This window comes from Camellia sinensis, chromosome 1 (assembly GCF_055761805.1).
Source record: "Camellia sinensis isolate YWXY chromosome 1, ASM5576180v1, whole genome shotgun sequence".
NCBI lineage: Eukaryota > Viridiplantae > Streptophyta > Magnoliopsida > Ericales > Theaceae > Camellia > Camellia sinensis.
The window spans coordinates 29,656,209-29,677,472 of NC_138961.1; the positions used below are offsets into that span (position 1 = coordinate 29,656,209).

Below are 21,264 nucleotides of genomic sequence, written 5' to 3' on the forward strand. Positions count from 1 at the left end.
TTTGTCATCCATTTTTTCTCTAACACCCCCCATATTATATCTCGGGATATTCTGTCATATGCTTTCTCAAGGTCAATAAACACTATATGAATGTCTCTTTTCTTTTCTTTATACTTTTCTATTACTCTCCTCAACAGATAGATCGCTTCCATTGTTGACCTACCAGGCATAAACCCAAATTGATTCACTGACACCTCTGTTATGTCTCGCAATCGGCGTTCCATCACCCTCTCCCACACTTTCATTATATGACACATTAGCTTGATTCCTCTATAGTTGTTACAATTCTGGACATCACCTTTATTCTTATAGATTGGCACTAAAATACTCTTCCCCCACTCATCTGGCATGTTCCTAGTCAACAAAATTTTGCTAAACAACCTAGTCAACCAAGCAACTCCATTTTTACCCAAACACTTCCAAGCTTCAATAGGGATATCATCGGGTCCTAAAGCCTTATTTGATTTCATCTTCTTAAGTGCAATCTCCACTTTAAAGTTCCTAATCTTGCGATAGAACCTATAGTTTTGGTTTATCGTATTACTGGCAATTTCTTCCCCTATTGTCGTACTTCCATGTTCCTCATTTAACAGTTTCTCAAAATAATTCTTCCATCTTTCCTTAATCTCATCATCCTTCACCAATACCTTAGAATCCTCACTCTTGATGCACTTTACTTGTTTAAAATCTCTTGTTTTCCTCTCCCGTATCTTAGCAAGTTTGTATATCCTCTTCTCTCCCTCCTTACTATCTAGTCTAGTGTATAGGTCATCATAAGCTTTCAACTTAGTCTCTCTCACTACTTTTTTGACCTTCTTATTAGCCAATCTATAGCTCTTAAGGTTTTCCTCTATCCTTCTGCCACTTTTTAAAGCACTCTTTTTTTGCCTTAACTACCACTTGAACCTCTTCCCTCCACCACCAAGTTTCCTTAGAGCTGGGTCCCGTTCCTTTCGACTCTCCAAGCACTTCCCTTGAGATTCTCCTCATACAATTGGCCAGCGAATTCCACATAGTGTTAGCATCACCTTATAAGTCCCAAGTACCTTCCTTATCCATTCGATTCTTAAATATTTCTAGTTTATCCCCTTTTAGGTTCCACCATCTCGTCCTACGACGTCCACCATCCTTCCTAGCTTGGTATTGCCCTCTAAAACATAAATCTAGTACCAAAATCCTATGTTGAGAGACCAGACTCTCTCCAGGAATCACCTTACAATCATTGCATTTTAGGCAATCCACTTTTCTCACTAAGAAATAATCTATTTGGCTCTTAACTAATCCACTCTTAAAGGTTATCAAATGCTCCTCCCTCTTCTTATACATAGTATTGGCCACCACCAGGTCGCCAGGTCAGAAGCCAACGCAAAGTCTAAGACTCTCTCTCCAACCTCATTTCTGTCACCAAAACCGTATCCACCATGCACCCTTTCATAACCTAGTTTATCTATGCCCACATGGCCATTAAAATCTCTGCCTATAACCAGGTTCTCTCCTATGGGTATCTCCTGTAAGATCTCATCCATTTGCTCCCAAAAATCCCTCTTAGTCTGATCATCTAACCCTACTTGAGGGGCGTAAGCGCTAATAATGTTCACTATATTCCCTCCAATAATTAGTTTAACTAGCATAATTGTCACAACCCACAACTCGCCCCTAAAAGTTTGGGCATGACCACCTCAGAAAAAAGACATAAAGCCTGAAGAATATAATCTATGGGGCCTGAACGGAAGCATTTAATAGTATATAATAGCGTAAAATAATAATAATAATAATAAACATATCCATTGAGCTACCATTACTATGCCAGGATCCCAAACAAAACATAATGCAGATAATATACATTGTCATGCACCCGAAGATAGCTATGTACATATACATATACGCCAATCTTAACAGACAATTAGGGTACAAATTAAAACTTAGCAAAACTCCATAACTTGAACAATCAACATCTAATAGCTTTGATACTCAGGGTTTGACAACTGGGTAACAAAAGCCACAGGTGAAGGTTGAATCTCCAGGTTGAGTGCCTACAGAAACAGACATAACAAAGAGTGAGCCGGGCTCAGTGAATAGTATGAAACATAAATGCACAATTTAAACATAATACATAACAATGCATAAATAAATGCGAAGATCATGTAGTTAATCTGTTCCTGTTTTCATTTCATATGGCCTTAAGCCCAATCCTGCAACATAAACATGATGGCTATAAAGCCTTTGAAACATGGTGGCACGAGGCCCTTGAAACGTGTGGCACGAGGCCCTTGTAACTTGTGGCATAAAGCCCTTGTAACATATGGCACTAAGGCCCTTGAAACTTGTTGGCGTTAAAGCCCTTGAAAATGGCATAAAGCCCTTGTAACATATGGCACTAAGGCCCTTGAAAGTGGCATGAAGCCCTTGTAAACATATTGGCATTAAAGCCCTTGAAAGTGGCATGAAGCCCTTGAAAGTGGCATAAAGCATACTTAAACTTGTAACATATTTAAAATATACCTGAAACATACTTGAGCTCGTAACTTACTTGAAGCATACCTGAAACATACTTGAACTTGTAATATACTGGGAACCATACGTGAAACATGTTTGAAATATACTTGAAACCATACTTGAACTATTCTTGAAATATACTTGAAACCATACTTGAACTATTCTTGAAATATACTTGAAACCATACTTGAACTATTCTTGAAATATACTTGAATCCATACTTGAACTATTCTTGAAATATACTTGAATTTGCCACACAATTAAACTTGTAACGCTCTTGAGCTTATAACATACTTGACTAATAACATATGCAAACTTATAACAGACTTAACTTAAAAACTTGTAACACAACAAAATAACTTCCAATTCACATGGAGTCACATAACTTTCCAATTTTTATAGTATTCGTAGAACACTTACAAAGAACAGAGCATTAGTGACAATAATTATCAACAATAAATAACATGTACATTTTTGTACTACTACTCACAGTGTTCAGGTGCGTAGTCCGTCCTTGTAGCTAATCCTACACAAGTCACGTAATTCAAACATAATTCATCATAGTACAACATCATTTAGTTCATTAATACTATTGGCAATTCAACATAATACAAAATAAACCCTTGAATCTCATTTTAACATTCCAAAAATCGAGTTCATGTCATCCATATCCTTACTAAATTATTCTCCTAATTTTTCCTTTCCATGATAGCATGAATTCCAACATTTATAGCAAGGTTCATTCGCAAATTGTAAACATAATTTCCAAATATTCCCAAATTCCAATTAAACTTGAACACATCTAATTCAATATCTCAATTTCATTACTCTACTTTCAATTTGGGCCAATTCATTGGTTATCATCTTTAAACAACCTACGGTTTCAAGAAAATATGAAGATTTCAAGAAATAATCGAACTTATTGACCTAACACTTTTTATTCCAACTTTTCCATTGATTATACACCTAGGACTCATAATTCACCATTTTAACCCATTAATTAGCTCCCAACATCTTCAAACCATAAAACCCCAAATCTCATACTATACACTACATGCTCTAAATATGGAAATTGTGTATTTAGATAATAAAAGTCACAAATCTATCTATGGATATAAGTATTGAAGAGTATGCAAACCCTTACCTCAATAATCAAGCAAAGAAGTGAGCTTGAGAAGAAGCCTTCACAAATCCAAGTTCTAATCGGGTAAAAACATCGATCCTCCCTTGTTCTCCATTCTTGATGCCAAAACCATGGTGGATTGTTGATCAAAGTAAAGGAAATCAAGGTTTTGGGGCTAGGGTTTCGGACCTTGAAGGAGAGAAAAGAAGAGGGGAAAGGAAAATATCAAGAATGATCTAGAAATCCCGATTTTAAGCTGCTGTACCCGCTATTCCCGCTCGAGCGTCCCAATTCCCGCTCGAGCGGACCTGTACCTAGCACAGATTTCGAAACTTTAAACAGGTGTAACTCTCCCATCCGGACTTCGTTTTAGGTCGTTCTTGTGCCCAAATTGAAGCCCCAAAAGTAAGCTTTTCAATGGTTCTAACCTCACATCCAAATTCAAAGTGTGGAAAAAGAAAAGGGCAAAAGAGTGACTGTTGAACATAAACAAATTGTTCGAATTAAAGGTTTTTGGTCCGATCTTACTTTGCCATCATATTACCATCTCAATCAATACTCCAAAATAAAATAGAAAGGTTCCAAATACACTACTACAATGCCAAGGGTAATCTTACTTTTCACGCTCAAGCGTCGCTTCAACCGCTCGAGCGCGCACAGACCAATAAAGCAGTCCACTCGAGCGCCAACTTCTCCGCTCGGGCGGAGATTCACAACTCCCAGAATCTCAGGCCATCTGCAAAATTGCTGGGAACCCCAAAAGTCCGCTCGAGCGTCAACTCCTCCGCTCGAGCGGAGGGAAAAATTCTGGGTCGTCACAATAATCCTATCTCCTTTCCTAGTGACTGCCACCACACTTTCCACAAAATCCTTGGCAATTATGATTCCTACCCCATTCTTGCGTCTATCCTTACCACTATAATAAAGTTTAAAACTAGTTTCCTCGATTTCCCTAGCTTTCTCTCCCGTCCACTTAGTTTCTTGTATGCAAGCTATACTATCTCTCCTCCTAATCATAACATCTACCAATTCCATCGTCCTTCCAGTTAAGGTTCCTATGTTCCAAGTGGCTACCCTAAAACATGTCAGCCAAAGATAAAGAGGAAAAAATAAAATAAATTAGCCAATCACAATGTATTAGGGGTGGTGGGAATTCCCAAAGAGGAGGTCGCAACATTTTTCCATAAAAAATAAGTAGCAGCAGTACAACACCTCAACAGAGTTATTATAACATTTTGGTAGTAAATTGTGAACTTAGAACAGTCTAGAAAGAACAAACAAGGTAAATATGAACCACAAAAGGAAAAAATGGCTCATACCAAATAGAAACTTGCACCAATTCCATGACAGCTGTTGCTCATGTCATGACCACCACCAGTAAGCTCACCTCCACCATCAATACCATGACGATAACAACGACAATAACCATCACTATCACCACTATCATGACCACCGGTACCACAACGACGATAACCACTTCTTCCACCACCATAACCACCACTACGACCATCAGTACCGTGACGATAGTGATAACCGTCACTACGACTATTACCATGACCACCACTACCATCATCAGCACCACGACCATGATGACCATCACTATCACCACTATCACGACCACCACTACAACCATCAATACCACCACCATGATGATAACTATCACTACCACCAACAATAACAAGTGGAGGTGCTGATAGAACATAATTATATCCCGGTGGCGGCTTTGGTGGTGGGAAGTCCCTTGGTACTGGAGGAACTTGCTCTGGCGAGGCACCACCAACATTGCCATCACCAGAACAACCACCCCATGCAAATTGCTTCATTTGTGGCCTTTTTTCCACCAAAACTGCTTTTATTAAATCTTTTTTAAGCTCTTTTATGATGTGGTGAGGGTCTGCAGAACCTTTAATGGTGACCTTCTCTTGTTTTGCATCCATAGAAACTGACTCCCCTTTATCAATTTTCAGCAACGCGTTCTCGATCATGTACTCAATTCCTTTGAAGTTGATTTTTAGTTCGACAAAAAAAAAACTTTGAAGTTGGAGCTCCCATTGAATTGGAGGACAACCCCTAAATATGCTTTTCTTCCATCTTGCTTGCTACTACCTCTTTGGAGAGACTTTGAAAATTTTCTGCTAAAACAAAAAAATAAATCACAATAGAGACAGATTTTGAAATGACATAAAGCCCTAATGTTGTATCCGATGACCTGAGATGGTTGCACCACGTCAATGTTAACATGCAGGCATACTTACCCTTGCATGACATTGCAGTCTAGTGATGATGGAAGATGAGTAGGAACGTTCACATGGTATTCTGGGAATATTTAATAATTTTTTGACAAAAAATGGACAATTTGAAAAAGGCAATCTATATGGCTATTCTACCATGGAGTTGAAACACATGTCATCAGCCGAGGCGAATGCAATTAAAGAGACAACAGAGGAGGGAGGGTTTGCTTAGATGTTACACAGTCATGAATTTGATTTGATGGTGCTTGTTCATATTCAAAATTGTTATTTTTAATGATTTTATATATATATATATAAAATAATAAAAATAAAAACTTTCATCAAGATCTAATACTAAAAGACTGGTTTCGATGAGAAAAAATGTATGGATTGTTGATAATGATGGAGGAACATGGCCGGAGAAACGGTAAAAAGAGAGAAATCAAGATTGATTGACAAAAGTATTGAAGAGCACTAGTCAAAGAAGCTTTTCTGCACTTAAAAAGTGAAAATGCAAGACAAAAACAAAAAGTTGGATTGTGATCATATTGTATATTAGTGTAATGATATTTTTTTAATTTAAATTAATTATAAAATTGCATTTTGTTAAAGTTGTTAGGATCTTCTACCTAATAGGGTTCGGGTTTCCTTGTTTTTAGGATTGTAGTGCTTTAAAGTCCTACATAATAATCCCCAGTCTTAAGGGGGAAAGTTATTTTCTATTTAGATTTAGTCATGCACCACGATTCTAGGGTTGTAAAGTCGTGGGTTGTTATTTCCCTTTCTGCCTTGATGTAAGGCTATTTAATAGCCATGTTGGTTCTTTAATTTAATAAGGAGTTCTCTATGCATCTAAGGGTAATTGTGCTTGGTTTTAACATCTGGTATCAGAGCTCTATCACGGGACCTGACCAACAGCTTGTATCACAACCATCAATATGAAAGCACAACATGACAAGCGAAAGCAACTTTGTGTAGCCTACTATTCCACGATTCGATGGACACTACGAACATTGGAGTATGCTTATGGAGAATTTATGTGTCCAAAGGTGTATTGGAGTTTGGTGGAAACTGGGATCTCTGCAGTAGCGGAAGGGACGGATCTCACTAAAGGACAGAAGAAAGTGATTGAGGATCAAAAGCTGAAAGACCTGAAGGCTAAAAACTATCTGTTCCAAGCCATTGATCGATCCATTTTGGAGACAATATTGAAAAAGGACACAGCAAAGGATATCTGGGACTCTTTGAAGTAGAAGTACCAACGGACAGCACGAGTTAAACGTGTTCAACTCCATGCTCTTCGCAAAGAGTTTGAAGTGTTGCACATGAAAACTGGGGAATCGGTAAATGACTATTTTGGAAGAACCCTCATCACAGCCAATAAGATGAGCATTCATGGCGAAAAGATGGAGGATGTGGTGATCATCAAGAAGATCTTGAGATCCATGACTCCAAAGTACGATTATGTTATATGCTCAATCGAGGAATCAAATGATTTGGATACTTTATCCATAGATGACCTTCAAAGCAGTCTTTTAGTGCATGAACAACAGATTAGCAGTCACAATGTGGATGAACAAGCCCTTCAGATCACTCACGGACTTCAACTAGGAGGAAAAGGTGGTGGTAGAGGTTCTTACCGAGGAAGAGGAAGAGGTAGGGGTAGGTTTGATAAATCTACCCTAGAGTGTTATCACTATCATGAGTTGGGTCATTTTCAATGGGAATACCCCCAAAGAGCAAGAGATACAAAGATCAACTTTGTCGAGACCAGTGAAGAGATGCTTTTAATGGCATATGTGGATGGCAACAAGGAAGGAAGAGATCACTTGTGGTTTCTTGACTCTGGGTGTAGTAATCACATGTGTGGGAAAAGAGAGTTATTCTCACAATTTGACAACAATTTCAGAGAAAAAGTAAAGCTGGGCAATGATATGAGTCTCACTGTGCAAGAGAAGGGCAACATTCGAATGGAGATAAATGGGATCGTGCAGGTGATTACTGAAGTTTTCTTTGGTCGGAGTTGAAGAACAATTTACTAAGCATTGGTCAATTGCAAGAGAAGGGTCTTGCGATGCTCATGCAACATAGAAAGTGCAAGATTTATCATCCTGAAAAAGGTTTAGTCATGGACACTGAGATGGCATGCAACAAAATGTTTGTTGTGCTTGGTCACTATCCACCAAAAGAGGAAAAATGCTTCTCCTCTATAACCATAGGTCAAACTCAACTCTGGCATTGTCGTTATGGTCATCTTAGTTGGAATGGTCTCAAAGTAATCCAACAAAAGAATATGGTGGATGGTTTGCCTCAGTTGAAGGCTCCTTCGAAGATCTACGAAGATTGTTTGATAGAAAAACAACATCACGATCCTTTTCCAAAGGAAAGCACATGGAGGGCATCTGGAATTCTTCAGTTAGTGCATGCAAACATATGTGGGCCAATAAAACCAATCTCGAACAGCAAAAAAAGGTATCTCATTACTTTTATTGATGACTTTAGCAGAAAAACTTGGGTTTATTTCTTACCTTTAAATCCTATAAAGCTAGAGTTGAGAAAGAAACCGATGCATTCGTAAAGAGTCTTCGAACTGATCGTGGGGGTGAGTTTACATCACAAGAGTTCACTTACTTCTGTGATGAGAATGGCATTCAAAGGTAATTAACGACAGCTTACACACTTTAATAGAACGGGGTCACAGAAAGAAATAATCTCATTATCATGAATATGATGCACAGCATGCTGTCAGAGAAGCAAATCCTAAAGAATTTCTAGCTTGAAGCAGTGAATTGGACAATGCATGTCTTGAATAGAAGCCCGACACTTGCCGTGAGAAGTAAGACACCAAAAGAAGCTGGGAGTGGGTTCAAGTCTTCAGTAAGTCACTTTAGGGTCTTTTGATGCATTTGCCATGTTCATGTACCTGATAGCAAGAGAGTAAAGCTCGATGCCAAAAGTCTGAAATGCATATTACTTGGGGTAAGTGAAGCATCCCAGGCTTACAGGTTATTTGATCCAATTTCTCAAAAAAATAATTGTGAGTCGAGATGTGGTTTTTGAAGAAAACCAACGGTGGAACTGGGATGATAGTCACAAGGAAACTATTTTGGCTGATTTGAAATTTGAGGAAGATGAAGATGCAGGGACAAATGAAAGCCTTGGGGAGGAAACTGAAGCAAACTTCGCTCCTGAACATGAACTTGAAAACATAGGATCTGTTCCAAGTGATTCACTTGAAAGGGGAGAGTTTTCAAGTGATGGCAGTCCTTTTCATGGAGGACGAGTTCGACGACCACCAGGGTAGATGCAAGATTATCTAAGTGGGCAGGGCTTCTCCGATGAAGAAAATGTCGATGTGGCTCATCTAGCCTTATTCTCTGAACATGATCCATTGACATACGAGGACGCAGTGAAGAGTAGCAAATGGAGACAGGCCATGGATGCTGAAATCGAAGCTATTGTGAAGAATGATACATGGGAACTTACCGAGCTGCCATCTAGAGTAAAGACAATTGGAGTAAAATGGGTTTTTAAAACGAAACTCAATGAACATGGGGAAGTGAACAAACATAAGGCTCGGATTGTTGCGAAAGGGTACAGTCAATAGTATGGAGTGGATTATGCTGGCGTGTTTGCATCAATAGCTCGTTTGGATACCAGTCAAGTGGTCATCTCACTTGCTGCCCAGAAAAGCTGGATGATCTACTAACTAGACGTCAAATCTAGATTTCTACATGGAGAGATACATGAAGAAGTATTCGTGAATCAACCACCAGGTTATGAACAAAAAGGACAGGAACATAAGGTATGTCGACTGAAGAAGGCTTCGTATGGACTCAAACAAGCTGCCCAAGCTTGGTATAGTCGAATAGAGACCTATTTTGTTCAAGAAAGCTTTGAGAAATGCCTTTATAAGCACACTTTGTTCTTAAAAACGATAGATGGAGGTAAAGTTTTGATTGTGTGCCTTGATGTTTATGATCTTATATTCACTGGTAATGATGAGATTATGTTTGAACACTTTAAGAAATCCATGATGATGGAATTTGACATGACTGATCTTGGTAAAATAAGATATTTTCTTGGAATTGAAGTTTTGCAAAGGGTGGATGGCATTTTCTTCAGTCAACAGAAGTATGCTCAGGAGGTTTTGGAGAGATTCAATATAGCCCAGTGCAATCCAGTGCACAATCCAATGGTTCCTGGATTTAAACTCACTAGGGATGAAAATGGAGTAACGATTGATGGGACATATTACAAACAAATCGTGGAAAGCCTTATGTACTTGATTGCCACTCATCTCGATTTGATGTTTGTAGTAAGTTTAATTAGCAGATACATGGAACGACCCACTAAGACTCATTTGCAAGCAGTGAAAGAGTGTTAAGGTATGTGAAGGGTACAGTCAGTTTTGGATTATTCTACAAGAATGGAGGAACTAAGGAACTTGTTGGCTACACAAATAGCAATTACGCTAGTGATCAGAACGATATGAAGAGCACCTCTGGCTATGTTTTTATTCTGAGTTCAAGTGCAGTGTCTTGGTCTTCTAAGAAATAGCCAGTAGTCACTCTTTCAACTATCGAAGCTGAGTTCATCGTTGCTGTATCTAGTGTTTTCCAAGCTGTGTGGCTAAGGAGGATTTTGGAGCAGCTTAATCATAGTCAATACAAACCAACGGTGGTTTACTGCGATAACATCTCAACTATTAAACTGTCAAAGAATCCAGTCATGCATGGTCGTAGCAAACACATTGATGTGCGCTTTCATTTTCTTCGAAATCTCATCAAAGATGAAGTTGCTGAATTGGTGCAATGTTCTACTCATAAGCAAATTGCAGATATTTTGACAAAGCCACTAAAGCTCGAGATGTTCGTGAAGATGCGTGGTCTTATGGATGTTTGTGAATATCCAGGGATAAACTGAATATTGATAGCATTCAGTTTAAGGGAGGATGTTAAAGTTATTAGGATCTTCTATCTGATAGGGTTCGGGTTTCCTTGTTTTTAGGATTGTAGTACTTTGAAGTCTTGCATAATAATCCCTAGTCTTAAGGGGCAAGTTATTTTCTGTTTAGATTTAGTCATGCACCACGATTCTAGGGCTTTAAAGTCGTGAGTTGTTATTTTCCTTTCTGCTTTGATGTAAGGCTATTTAATAGCCATGTTGGTTCTTCAATTTAATAAGGAGTTCTCTCTGCATCTAGATAGACATGTAATACAAATCATTCATTACATATATATGAAATAAAAATGATCACAATCCAAAAAAAAAAATATGCTATGTATCACCGAAATATTGTCACCAATTTTATATCAACTTTTATATATAAATATTTATAATTGTTTCAATTAAGGAGTTAATATTGCCAAGTAAAAAATTGGTGATACAAAACAGTAGTACAAAAAAAAAAAAAAAAGGATTGAATTTCTCTCAATTTCATAGGCATGTGGAATTACTAAACGTCCTGTTTCAGCGATATAAAAATAAAAAAAATAAAAAAAAATTGTAAGATCATTTGTGTATGGCCTCCTTTGTAAACTTTGGCTATTTTATGAGATGAAAAAAAATATTTTGGGGATGATTTATGGATTTTTTTGTTGTTGAATAGATATAATTGTGAGAGAAAAAATAATTGATTGATATGTAGAATGTATAAAATGTAATATTTTGTCTTATTAACTGTTTTAATATTTTGTGTTTTTATTAACTATTTTAGCCAAAAAGCTCTTGCCAAACACCCTCACTATCATTCCTAAAAAAATTGAAAAATGATATACAGGTCTACTTTTTAGACCCATTGACTCAATGATGTATAAGTGATATGATTGGTTGATAATTAGAGAAAATATGAGAAAAAGTGTTACCTCCAATATTCTAATTGATTGTCATATCACTAGACTTGAAAATTGGGTCTAATTTTTTTATCTTGAATAATAATACTCAAAAAAATTAGATCGATTCAATAATTATATCATTTTTCATCTTATTATATTTGTCTCTGAATAAATGAATAAATATGTTTTTTAAAATAGACTATCTATTTAAAATAAAAGAATAAAAAACAAACGCGATAAAATAAAAGTCACATCAATATTTTCTTATGAATAATATCTACAAAGGACCTTACAAAATGAGTTGTTTATCGAAACAGAACCTGTAATAAACTTGAACAATTCTTTGAAGTTCAAAAAATTCATATTTAAATTGAGAGAAATCCAACTCAAAAATTAAGTATATTTGTCCTCAACAAACAAATTTCAATTACCAAAACAAACAAAAAAAAATGTTAATTACATTTTTAAATGTGTTGGTTAGTTATGCATTTTGAATATAACTAACACCACACTAAATTTAAATATAAATTTATTTCAATTTGTAAAACATTATAATTAGAATAATATATTTACATACATACATGAATACATATTTGCACATACATACAATTTTTTTTTTTCTTTGTTTCTATCTGTAAAAATTATATATATATATATATATATATATTGATGTTGAAACTTATGAGTATAGAGAGAGCACAACAAAAAGGAGAATAGATTCAATAAATAAATAGTTGATCCGTCATGTTCGGGTTCCGGATGTTCACTACGAGTCTCGTTTTAATGATCTAAATAATTTATTTTATAAAACTCTCTGTATATAACTCCATTAAAATAAATTAAGTTAATCAAATAATTGTCACCTTTTTATTTTATCACATTGTCTCCGAAAAAATAAATAAATTATTGTTAAAATATTTTAGAGACAAACATGATAAAATAAAAATTGTACGATTTTCAGATTAATCTAATTTTTTTTTTCATGGATAATATGCATGAAGGGTTTTACAAAATGAGTTGTATAGATTGTCGAAATAGGATCCATAACGAACGCCACGAGCTTAAACATGAGGTCAAGTTCATATTTGATGATCCGAAGTGTTCTATAGTCCTTCAAGCATATTATTCATACAAAAAAGTTATATTCATCGAACTATAATCATCCAATCAATCTAATTTTTTGTGTGAATAATTTGCACAATTTTTTTTTTAATTTATAAAATGAACAATTCGAATCATCCAAATCCAAAACTAAATATCACACATCTGCAAAACAACCCAAACCTTGCACCACCAATGCCACAGAATCACGATCTGCTCTAGATCAACTACAAAAGTAAAATAAAAAATAAAAAAAAATAAATTTAATCAGACACAATATTCATATCAACAATGAAACACACAAATCATCATAAATATGCATAGAGAACAAAAAAAAAATTATCGGTTAGATGAGATGCAAACTCAAGATAGTGTTGGATCTAGAATATGAATAAAAATTTGTAAATAAAAACAATGAGAGAGAAATATGTAATGAGTTTTTTTTTTTCCCTTCATATTTTTAGAAATTTTCTTTTTTCTCTACAAATCTCTATCTAGATCCAACTCCAAACACATCCTAAAAGAGAAATCAACAAATTCACAAAAACCATCCACATGTATATACTATACTATATGAAACATGAAATTAACAAATCTATTTAATCAAGCATAATAAAACTTACTTTGGAGAAGGATGGGCAAGATCAACTAACATTGATGAACATGAAGTCAGACAAGAAAGAACGAAACTTTAGTAAACATACCTGTAGATCTGTCGACGAACACAGAAAATGGCACAAACTCATTTAAAGCGTGGTTGTTAAGTAGGCCACCAAGTATATATAGAACTTGAGTGGCAGATAGATAGAACTTTCTACATAATTCCATATATTCTGTTAATTATATAAAAACTTGGTCAATTACTATTCAATGTGTTTGGTTTCAGTTTTTAAAAAATTGAAATTTTTATTTTTCGTATTTTTTTTGTTTTTAATGAATATTTTTTTAAAATTTTAAGCATTTTTTTACTTTTTTAGATGCACTTTACTTAGATGTATTTAAAAAGTAAAATATTTGTGGAAAAATATTTTAAAAAATTAATAAATATACAAAAATACAAAAAAATATACTAAATTTATATTGAATTTTCTGTTAGGGAAAATCGATGTGATTCCCCACAAGTAAATCAATCAATGGGAATAAAAACTAATGCGGAAAAATTAAATCAAAGGCAACACAAGAATTTTTACGTGGTTCCCTCAATGTGAGGTACGTCCACGGGATCGAAATCCGATTCCACTATCAACCAAATAATTCCAAACGATTACAAACGAGACAATAATGGTCTCACAAAACCACCCTTAGGTGAATTCCAAATAATCACAAATAAACAAAGAGGAAAGACCTCACCAAATAGATGAACCAAAATCTTCAGAACCAAAGTTGAAGAAGACCCAAAATAACGAACCAAACTATCTTCAAAACGAAGCAGCCGAACAAGCACACTAATGGTGCTTCCAAGAACAAAAACCAAAGCACCCAAAATTTGATTCCACCAAATTGATTGATACCCCAACCACTCTCACGGGAAGAAAAAGAATTGCTACTGCTGCGTTTTTTTTCTTGGGAAAAACAATACACATCATATTTTGAATCTGGGGTTTTCTTCTCAAAACCTAATTGTATCCAAATTGAATTGGGTTTCTTCAAATATAATATATAAAAATATATTATACTAAACCAAGCCAAATTAAACCTCTTTTAATAAATCAACTGGGTCCCACACTCCAATAAGGAGGTATATCCCAACAATTCTCCCCCTACCGACTTAGGTGGAGAGATCAACCATACCCGCCAAAGTTCGACACTTCAAATGTTTGTCCCTCGACAAAGTCTTTGTCAACATATCTGAAATATTATTATCTGTGTGAACCTTTTCGAGTTGTAATAACTTCGAATCTAACACATCACGAATCCAATGGTATCTCACATCAATGTGTTTCGATCTCGAATGAAAAGTAGAATTTTTACTCAAGTGAATAGCACTTTGACTATCACAATAAAGCACATACTTTTCTTGCTTCAAACCCAATTCTTGCAAAAATTTCTTTAACCATAACTCTTCTTTGCAAGCTTCTGTAATGGCAATAAATTCAGCTTCGGTAGTTGAGAGAGCAACACATTTTTGTAATTTAGATTGCCATGCCACAGCTCCCCCTGCAAAAGTCATCAAATACCCCGAAGTAGATTTCCTAGAATCAACATCACCAGCCATGTCAGAATCAGTGAACCCATCAAGCATCGGCTTACCATCTCCAAAACACAAACACACCTTCGAAGTCCCTCGAAGATATCTTAGAATCCATTTTACCGCTGCCCAATGTTCTTTACCCGGATTAGAGAGAAAACGACTCACCACACCAACGGCGTGAGCAATATCCGGCCTTGTACAAACCATGGCGTACATCAAAGAACCAACTGCTGAAGCATAAGGAACTTTCAACATCTCTTCTTTGTCTTTCTCACTTGTAGGACATTGATTCGAACTAAGTTTGAAGTGACCTGCAAGTGGACAACTAACCGGCTTCGCTTTATCCATGTTGAACCTCTCAAGAACTTTCTCAATATATCTTTCTTGAGACAACCAGATCAGCCCCTCTTTGCGATTACGAACAATTTTCATACCAAGAATTTGCTTTGCCGGTCCCAAATCTTTCATAGCAAAAGACTTGCTCAACTCCAATTTCAACCTGTTTATCATGGTAGAATCTTGACCCACAATTAGCATGTCATCAACATAAAGCAAAAGAATAATAAATTTACCATCTGGGAAATTTTTCACAAACACACAATGATCCGAAGTGGTTTTAGAAAAACCATTATTCATCATGAAAGAGTCAAATTTTTTGTACCATTGCCGCGGGGCTTGCTTGAGACCATACAAACTTTTCTTCAATTTGCAAACAAATTTCTCTTTCCCTTTTTCCACAAAGCCTTCCGGTTGCTCCATGTAAATTTCTTCTTCAAGATCACCATGCAGAAATGCGGTCTTCACATCAAGTTGCTCAACTTCAAGGTTCATACTTGCAGCCATGCCAAGTACAACCCGAATAGAAGACATCTTTACAACCGGTGAGAAAATCTCGTCAAAGTCAATACCTTTCTTTTGCCCAAAGCCTTTCACGACAAGACGTGCCTTGTACCTCAGATTCTTGCCATCATTCTTCAATTTGAAGACCCACTTATTTTTCAGAATTTTCCTCCCCTTAGGTAACTTCACTAAATCATAAGTGTGATTTTCAACTAAGGAATTCATCTCCTCTTCCATGGCCTTTTTCCAATCACCTTTCTTTGCATGCTCAATTGCTTCTTGGTAGCTCTCCGGCTCCCCTTGATCAGAAATCAACACAAATTCATTGGGAGGATACTTTCTTGAAGGTTGTCGGTCCCTTGTAGATTTCCTCAACTCAAGTTGTGGTGGTAGTTCTTGAGTTGGATGCTCTTCCTCAATTTCTGGCTCAACTTCATTAGAATTAGCATCATCCTCTACATCTTCAATAGGTGGCTGCACATCTCCCCCGTTTTCATCATCAACTGAAGGTGAAGGAGATAAATCCATGTCAATGAGATCACTAGCTTTTGGCTCCGGTTGATCACCTTTGCCAAAGTCTTCAATTGTTTGGTCTTCAAGAAACACAACATCACGGCTTCGAATGACTTTCTTGTCGACCGGATCCCACAATCTATAACCAAATTCATCACGCCCATAGCCAAGAAAAATACATTGTTTTGACTTGCTATCAAGCTTGGACCTTTCATCTTTTGGAATGTGAACAAAGGCTCGGCAACCAAACACTCTCAAGTGCTCATAAGACACATCTTTGCCGGTCCAAACTCTTTCTGGAACATCACCATTCAATGGATAGGAAGGAGACAAATTGATCACGTCAACCGCTGTCTTCAATGCCTCACCCCAAAAGGATCTTGGCAATTTAGCTTGTGAAAGTAAACACCTTGTTCTTTCCACAATGGTGCGGTTCATCCTCTCGGCAACTCCATTTTGTTGAGGAGTCTTCTTAACTGTCTTTTGGTGCCGAATACCTTGGCTGCGACAATACTCATCAAATGGCCCAATGTATTCACCACCATTGTCTGATCGGATGCACTTCAATTTCTGCCCTGTTTCTCTTTCAACCATGGCCTGAAAATGCTTAAATACTTCTAGAACTTGATCTTTAGTTTTTAGTAGAAAAGCCCAAACTTTCCTTGAATAATCATCAATGAAAGTAACAAAATAAAGTGCACCACTATGTGTTCTAACTTTTAAAGGACCACAAACATCAGAATGAATCAACTCCAAAACATTTTCTTTTCTAGAAACAACATTTTTATGAAAAGAAACTCTATGTTGTTTACCCGCCAAACAATGAATACAAGTTTTGAGATGTGTACCTTTCAAACCGGGTAGAAGCTCTTTCTTGAACAAAACTTGCAGCCCCTTTTCACTCATATGGCCAAGCCGCTTGTGCCACAATTCGGTAGAAGTATCATCTTGAAGTGCATTGACAATACCTTTACAAATTTTTCCTTGCATCGAATAAAGTGTATGAGTCTTCTTACACTTAGCCACCACCAAGGAACCCTTTGTGAGCTTCCATATTCCATCACCAAATTTGTTGTTGAAGCCTTCATCATCTAGCTTCCTAGTAGAGATCAAATTGAGGCGAATGTCGGGAACATGCCTCACATCTTTAAGCAACAACTTGCAGCCGAAATTTGTTTCCAAGCAAACATCACCCATACCAATAATCTTGGACAAACCTTCATTACCCATTCGAACAGAACCATAATCTCCTTCGGTGTAGGTAGTGAAAAAATCAACTCGAGAATTCACATGAAAAGAAGCACCGGAATCAATCACCCAATTGCTCTCTTGGCCCACAAAATTGATACAATCATCTTCACAAACGACCATGAGATCAGCATTGGTAGTAACTGCCGTTGTGTCTTCTTGCTTCTTGTCCACACTTTTGTCACGCCTTTTCTCCTTATTCTTGAGCTTTCAGCATTCCCGCTTCATGTGCCCTTTCTCATGGCAATAATAGCACTCAATGTCTTTCTTTGAAAAAGAACCATCTTTTGATTTGTCACGACTTTGATCACGACCATGAGGAGTCTTACTCCTTCCCCTTGTTTTGCTTCGGCCTCTCACAACAAATGCTTCCGAATGAGAGGAACCCGCTGATTTTCTTCTAGTTTCTTCATTCAACAGGCTACTAGTGACTTGGCCCATTGTGACAACTCCATCAGGCGCCGAATTACTGACGGTCACAACCAAAGTCTCCCAACTTTCGGGCAAAAAACTAAGTAGCATCAAAGCCTGCAACTCATCATCAAAAATAATTTTCATAGAAGCAAGTTGGTTAACAATACTCTTTATTTCATTCAGATGTTCCGGAATAGGGCTGCCTTCTTTATATTTTAAATTAACCAACTTACGAAACAGAAAAGCTTTATTTGTGGCTGATTTCCTATCATAAAGACCCTCTAATTTTTTCCATAAATCATGTGCTGAAGTTTCAGTAGCAACATGATGAAACACACTATCATCAATCCATTGACGGATAACACCAACAGCTTTTCGATTAAGCCTATTCCATTCATCATCTTTCATACCTTCAGGTTTGCCATTATCACCCTCAATGGGTCCATACAAATCTTTACAAAATAATAGGTCCTCCATTTTAGTTTTCCAAGTTACCCAATTGCTTCCATTGAAGCTAGACATACGACCCACATTCCCTTCCATTGATTTATACAAAAAAAATAAACTCAAATAGACCGTAAGCTCTGATACCAGTTGTTAGGGAAAATCGATGTGATTCCCCACAAGTAAATCAATCAATGGGAATAAAAACTAATGCGGAAAAATTAAATCAAAGGCAACACAAGAATTTTTACGTGGTTCCCTCAATGTGAGGTACGTCCACGGGATTGAAATCCGATTCCACTATCAACCAAATAATTCCAAACGATTACAAACGAGACAATAATGGTCTCACAAAACCACCCTTAGGTGAATTCCAAATAATCACAAATAAACAAAGAGGAAAGACCTCACCAAATAGATGAACCAAAATCTTCAGAACCAAAGTTGAAGAAGACCCAAAATAACGAACCAAACTATCTTCAAAACGAAGCAGCCGAACAAGCACACTAATGGTGCTTCCAAGAACAAAAACCAAAGCACCCAAAATTTGATTCCACCAAATTGATTGATACCCCAACCACTCTCACGGGAAGAAAAAGAATTGCTACTGCTGCGTTTTTTTTCTTGGGAAAAACAATACACATCATATTTTGAATCTGGGGTTTTCTTCTCAAAACCTAATTGTATCCAAATTGAATTGGGTTTCTTCAAATATAATATATAAAAATATATTATACTAAACCAAGCCAAATTAAACCTCTTTTAATAAATCAACTGGGTCCCACACTCCAATAAGGAGGTATATCCCAACATTTTCGTGAAAAATACGTCTAAATAAAGCGGAACTAGCAAATATTTTTATTTAAATAGAAAAGCATGAAAACTAGGCTAAATAAATTTTTAATCAAAACAAAATACAAATTAAAATAGACTAAAATAAGAGTAACTTACAATTGTTTATTGTTTACTGGAAACTAGAAATCATTATTTCAAAATACAAGTTCTTCCAAATACAGATTACAAAATAAAAAATTAGAAGAAGTGAGTTTGAGAGAGTTTTTTGAAATCTCCCAAAATTTCATGTGTTCTCTTATGACTGAGGAGGTCCCTTTTTATAGAGACGCAGGTGACTTGAATTCTTCTCTTTTCTCCCTGGGAAAAATTCACAGGCCAGAAAAAAGCCAAATGTGAACTGTGTGGTTGCTGCTGTGACCGTTCATGGATTCTATTTTTACTTTTTGGGGTGAGTAATTGAAAAGACCATTTTTTACTTTTTTTTTTTTTTTTTGAAAAGCTGGAGAGGCGTGACTTTCATAGTGACTGATTGGGAATCTGAATATATTCAGAAGCAGCTTTTCTCAAAAGAAGAGTATTGATTGAAGCTTTTGAATATATTTGGTATCCAATATTGATGACTGTATTAAGCATATGGGTCCTAAGCATCTTGGTATTGGGAGCCATATGAATCATGACTAGTAGAGACATCAAAAGAGGCTGATCCATCTAAAGTATTGTCTTTATCTTGTGAGTTGGCTTGCGTTAATAATAATTTTGCAATCTGGATGAGTTCTTCATTGCTTGTTTTTTACTTGGGCTTTGTTTTGGGCTTTAACTTGGATGACTTGAATTTGGGAAGCCCAAAGTTGGTTGTTGGGCTTCCAAGTCTGACTATTGTGAGAGGAAGTGAGCTTCCTTGAGTGACTGAAGCAGTTGGATTCTGCTAAGAAGACTTGACCATTGTTGGAGTAGGAGCATAAATATTTACCGGAAATTTTTTTTGACTTGATCAATAATGTGATGGTCTTTAAATGCACCCCACCATTTGACAAAATGTTGTCTAATGACTATGTTATCTTCAATATGATATTGCCATTTGAATATCCAAGGAACTTTATATTTGGACATGAAATAAAGCAATATTGGAAATTGACTCTTGTGTTGACTCAATTTGTAGACTCTGGAGAAATGAGATTCATGAGGTTTGAAGGGATGATTTCTGAAATGGCACCATGTTGAAACCACCATCTTAGAAACCAAAAAATTTTGACTTGAATTGATGATCAAAGGAGAAAAACTAAGAGTGACTGTATGTTTCATTTTCATGCAAGAGGACTTTGAGCTATGCATTAATATAATCAAAATAACTATATTTTATCGTATAATTAGGAAGATTTCGCAACAAGAAAGGGAGACCCTATTCACCAAGGGATACAATGTTGTGTATATGCAAAGAATGGTAAATGATTTTACTGGTATTAACTCTGTCATAAATGGGTTTAATGACTATAGACTTATGATGGAATATGATATCTTTGCAGAAGGTGATTGACTTGTCTAGATGAGATGGAACGAAATGCCAAATAGGAGGGAAATAGGTTTTGACTAAGTCAATGACATTATGACTGTTTTTATGTACTGGTTCTTTATAAAAAAAAAAAGTTTAGGTGATTGAGTTTTAAGAACATAATATGTTCTTGATGTTGACCGATATGGATAATTAGGAGGCATGAATGTAATTGATTGGGAAGCAAAGGGGTCAGTGGAAAGAGCAGAGGTATAACTAGGTTTAGGAATAGTACCAAGAATTTGGTATCTATTGACTAAATTAATTGGGGGTGCAACAATGGGTTGACTGGTTGGAATAATAGCAAGTGGTTTAGAGGAAGGCTTCTAACTTGACATCTATAATTAAAAAAAATAAAATAGGTTAGCATCCACTGAGGACATCTAGCCTATTTGTATGGAAATTGAGAAGATTTGTGTAATGAGCAATTAAATTGCATCCGCTAGCAATTTGGTGAAATTAGAGGAAGGGATCTTGGTCAA

General features: G+C 36.3%; 1 protein-coding gene across 2 annotated transcripts; it reads right to left on the reverse strand.

The window, feature by feature from the left end:
- Positions 1-4,715: 4,715 nt before the first annotated feature.
- On the reverse strand, positions 4,716-13,571 carry LOC114318768 (uncharacterized). 2 transcript variants are annotated; one of them, XM_028265736.2, is made up of 3 exons: positions 13,493-13,571; positions 12,972-13,015; positions 4,716-5,751 (listed from the first exon to the last, which is right to left on the reverse strand). In XM_028265736.2, exon 3 carries the CDS (start codon positions 5,602-5,604, stop codon positions 4,933-4,935), a length of 672 nt encoding a protein of 223 aa, XP_028121537.2. In that variant the 5' UTR covers positions 5,605-5,751; positions 12,972-13,015; positions 13,493-13,571; the 3' UTR covers positions 4,716-4,932. The 2 variants fall into 2 exon arrangements, with proteins under 2 accessions (XP_028121537.2, XP_028121532.2); XM_028265731.2 differs by having other exon boundaries at positions 13,412-13,499.
- Positions 13,572-21,264: the final 7,693 nt, after the last annotated feature.

What these genes read in the sequence shown, in the direction of transcription:
- LOC114318768 (XM_028265736.2), bottom strand. Translation starts at nt 5,604, where the DNA reads ATGATCGAGAACGCGTTGCTGAAAATTGATAAAGGGGAGTCAGTTTCT.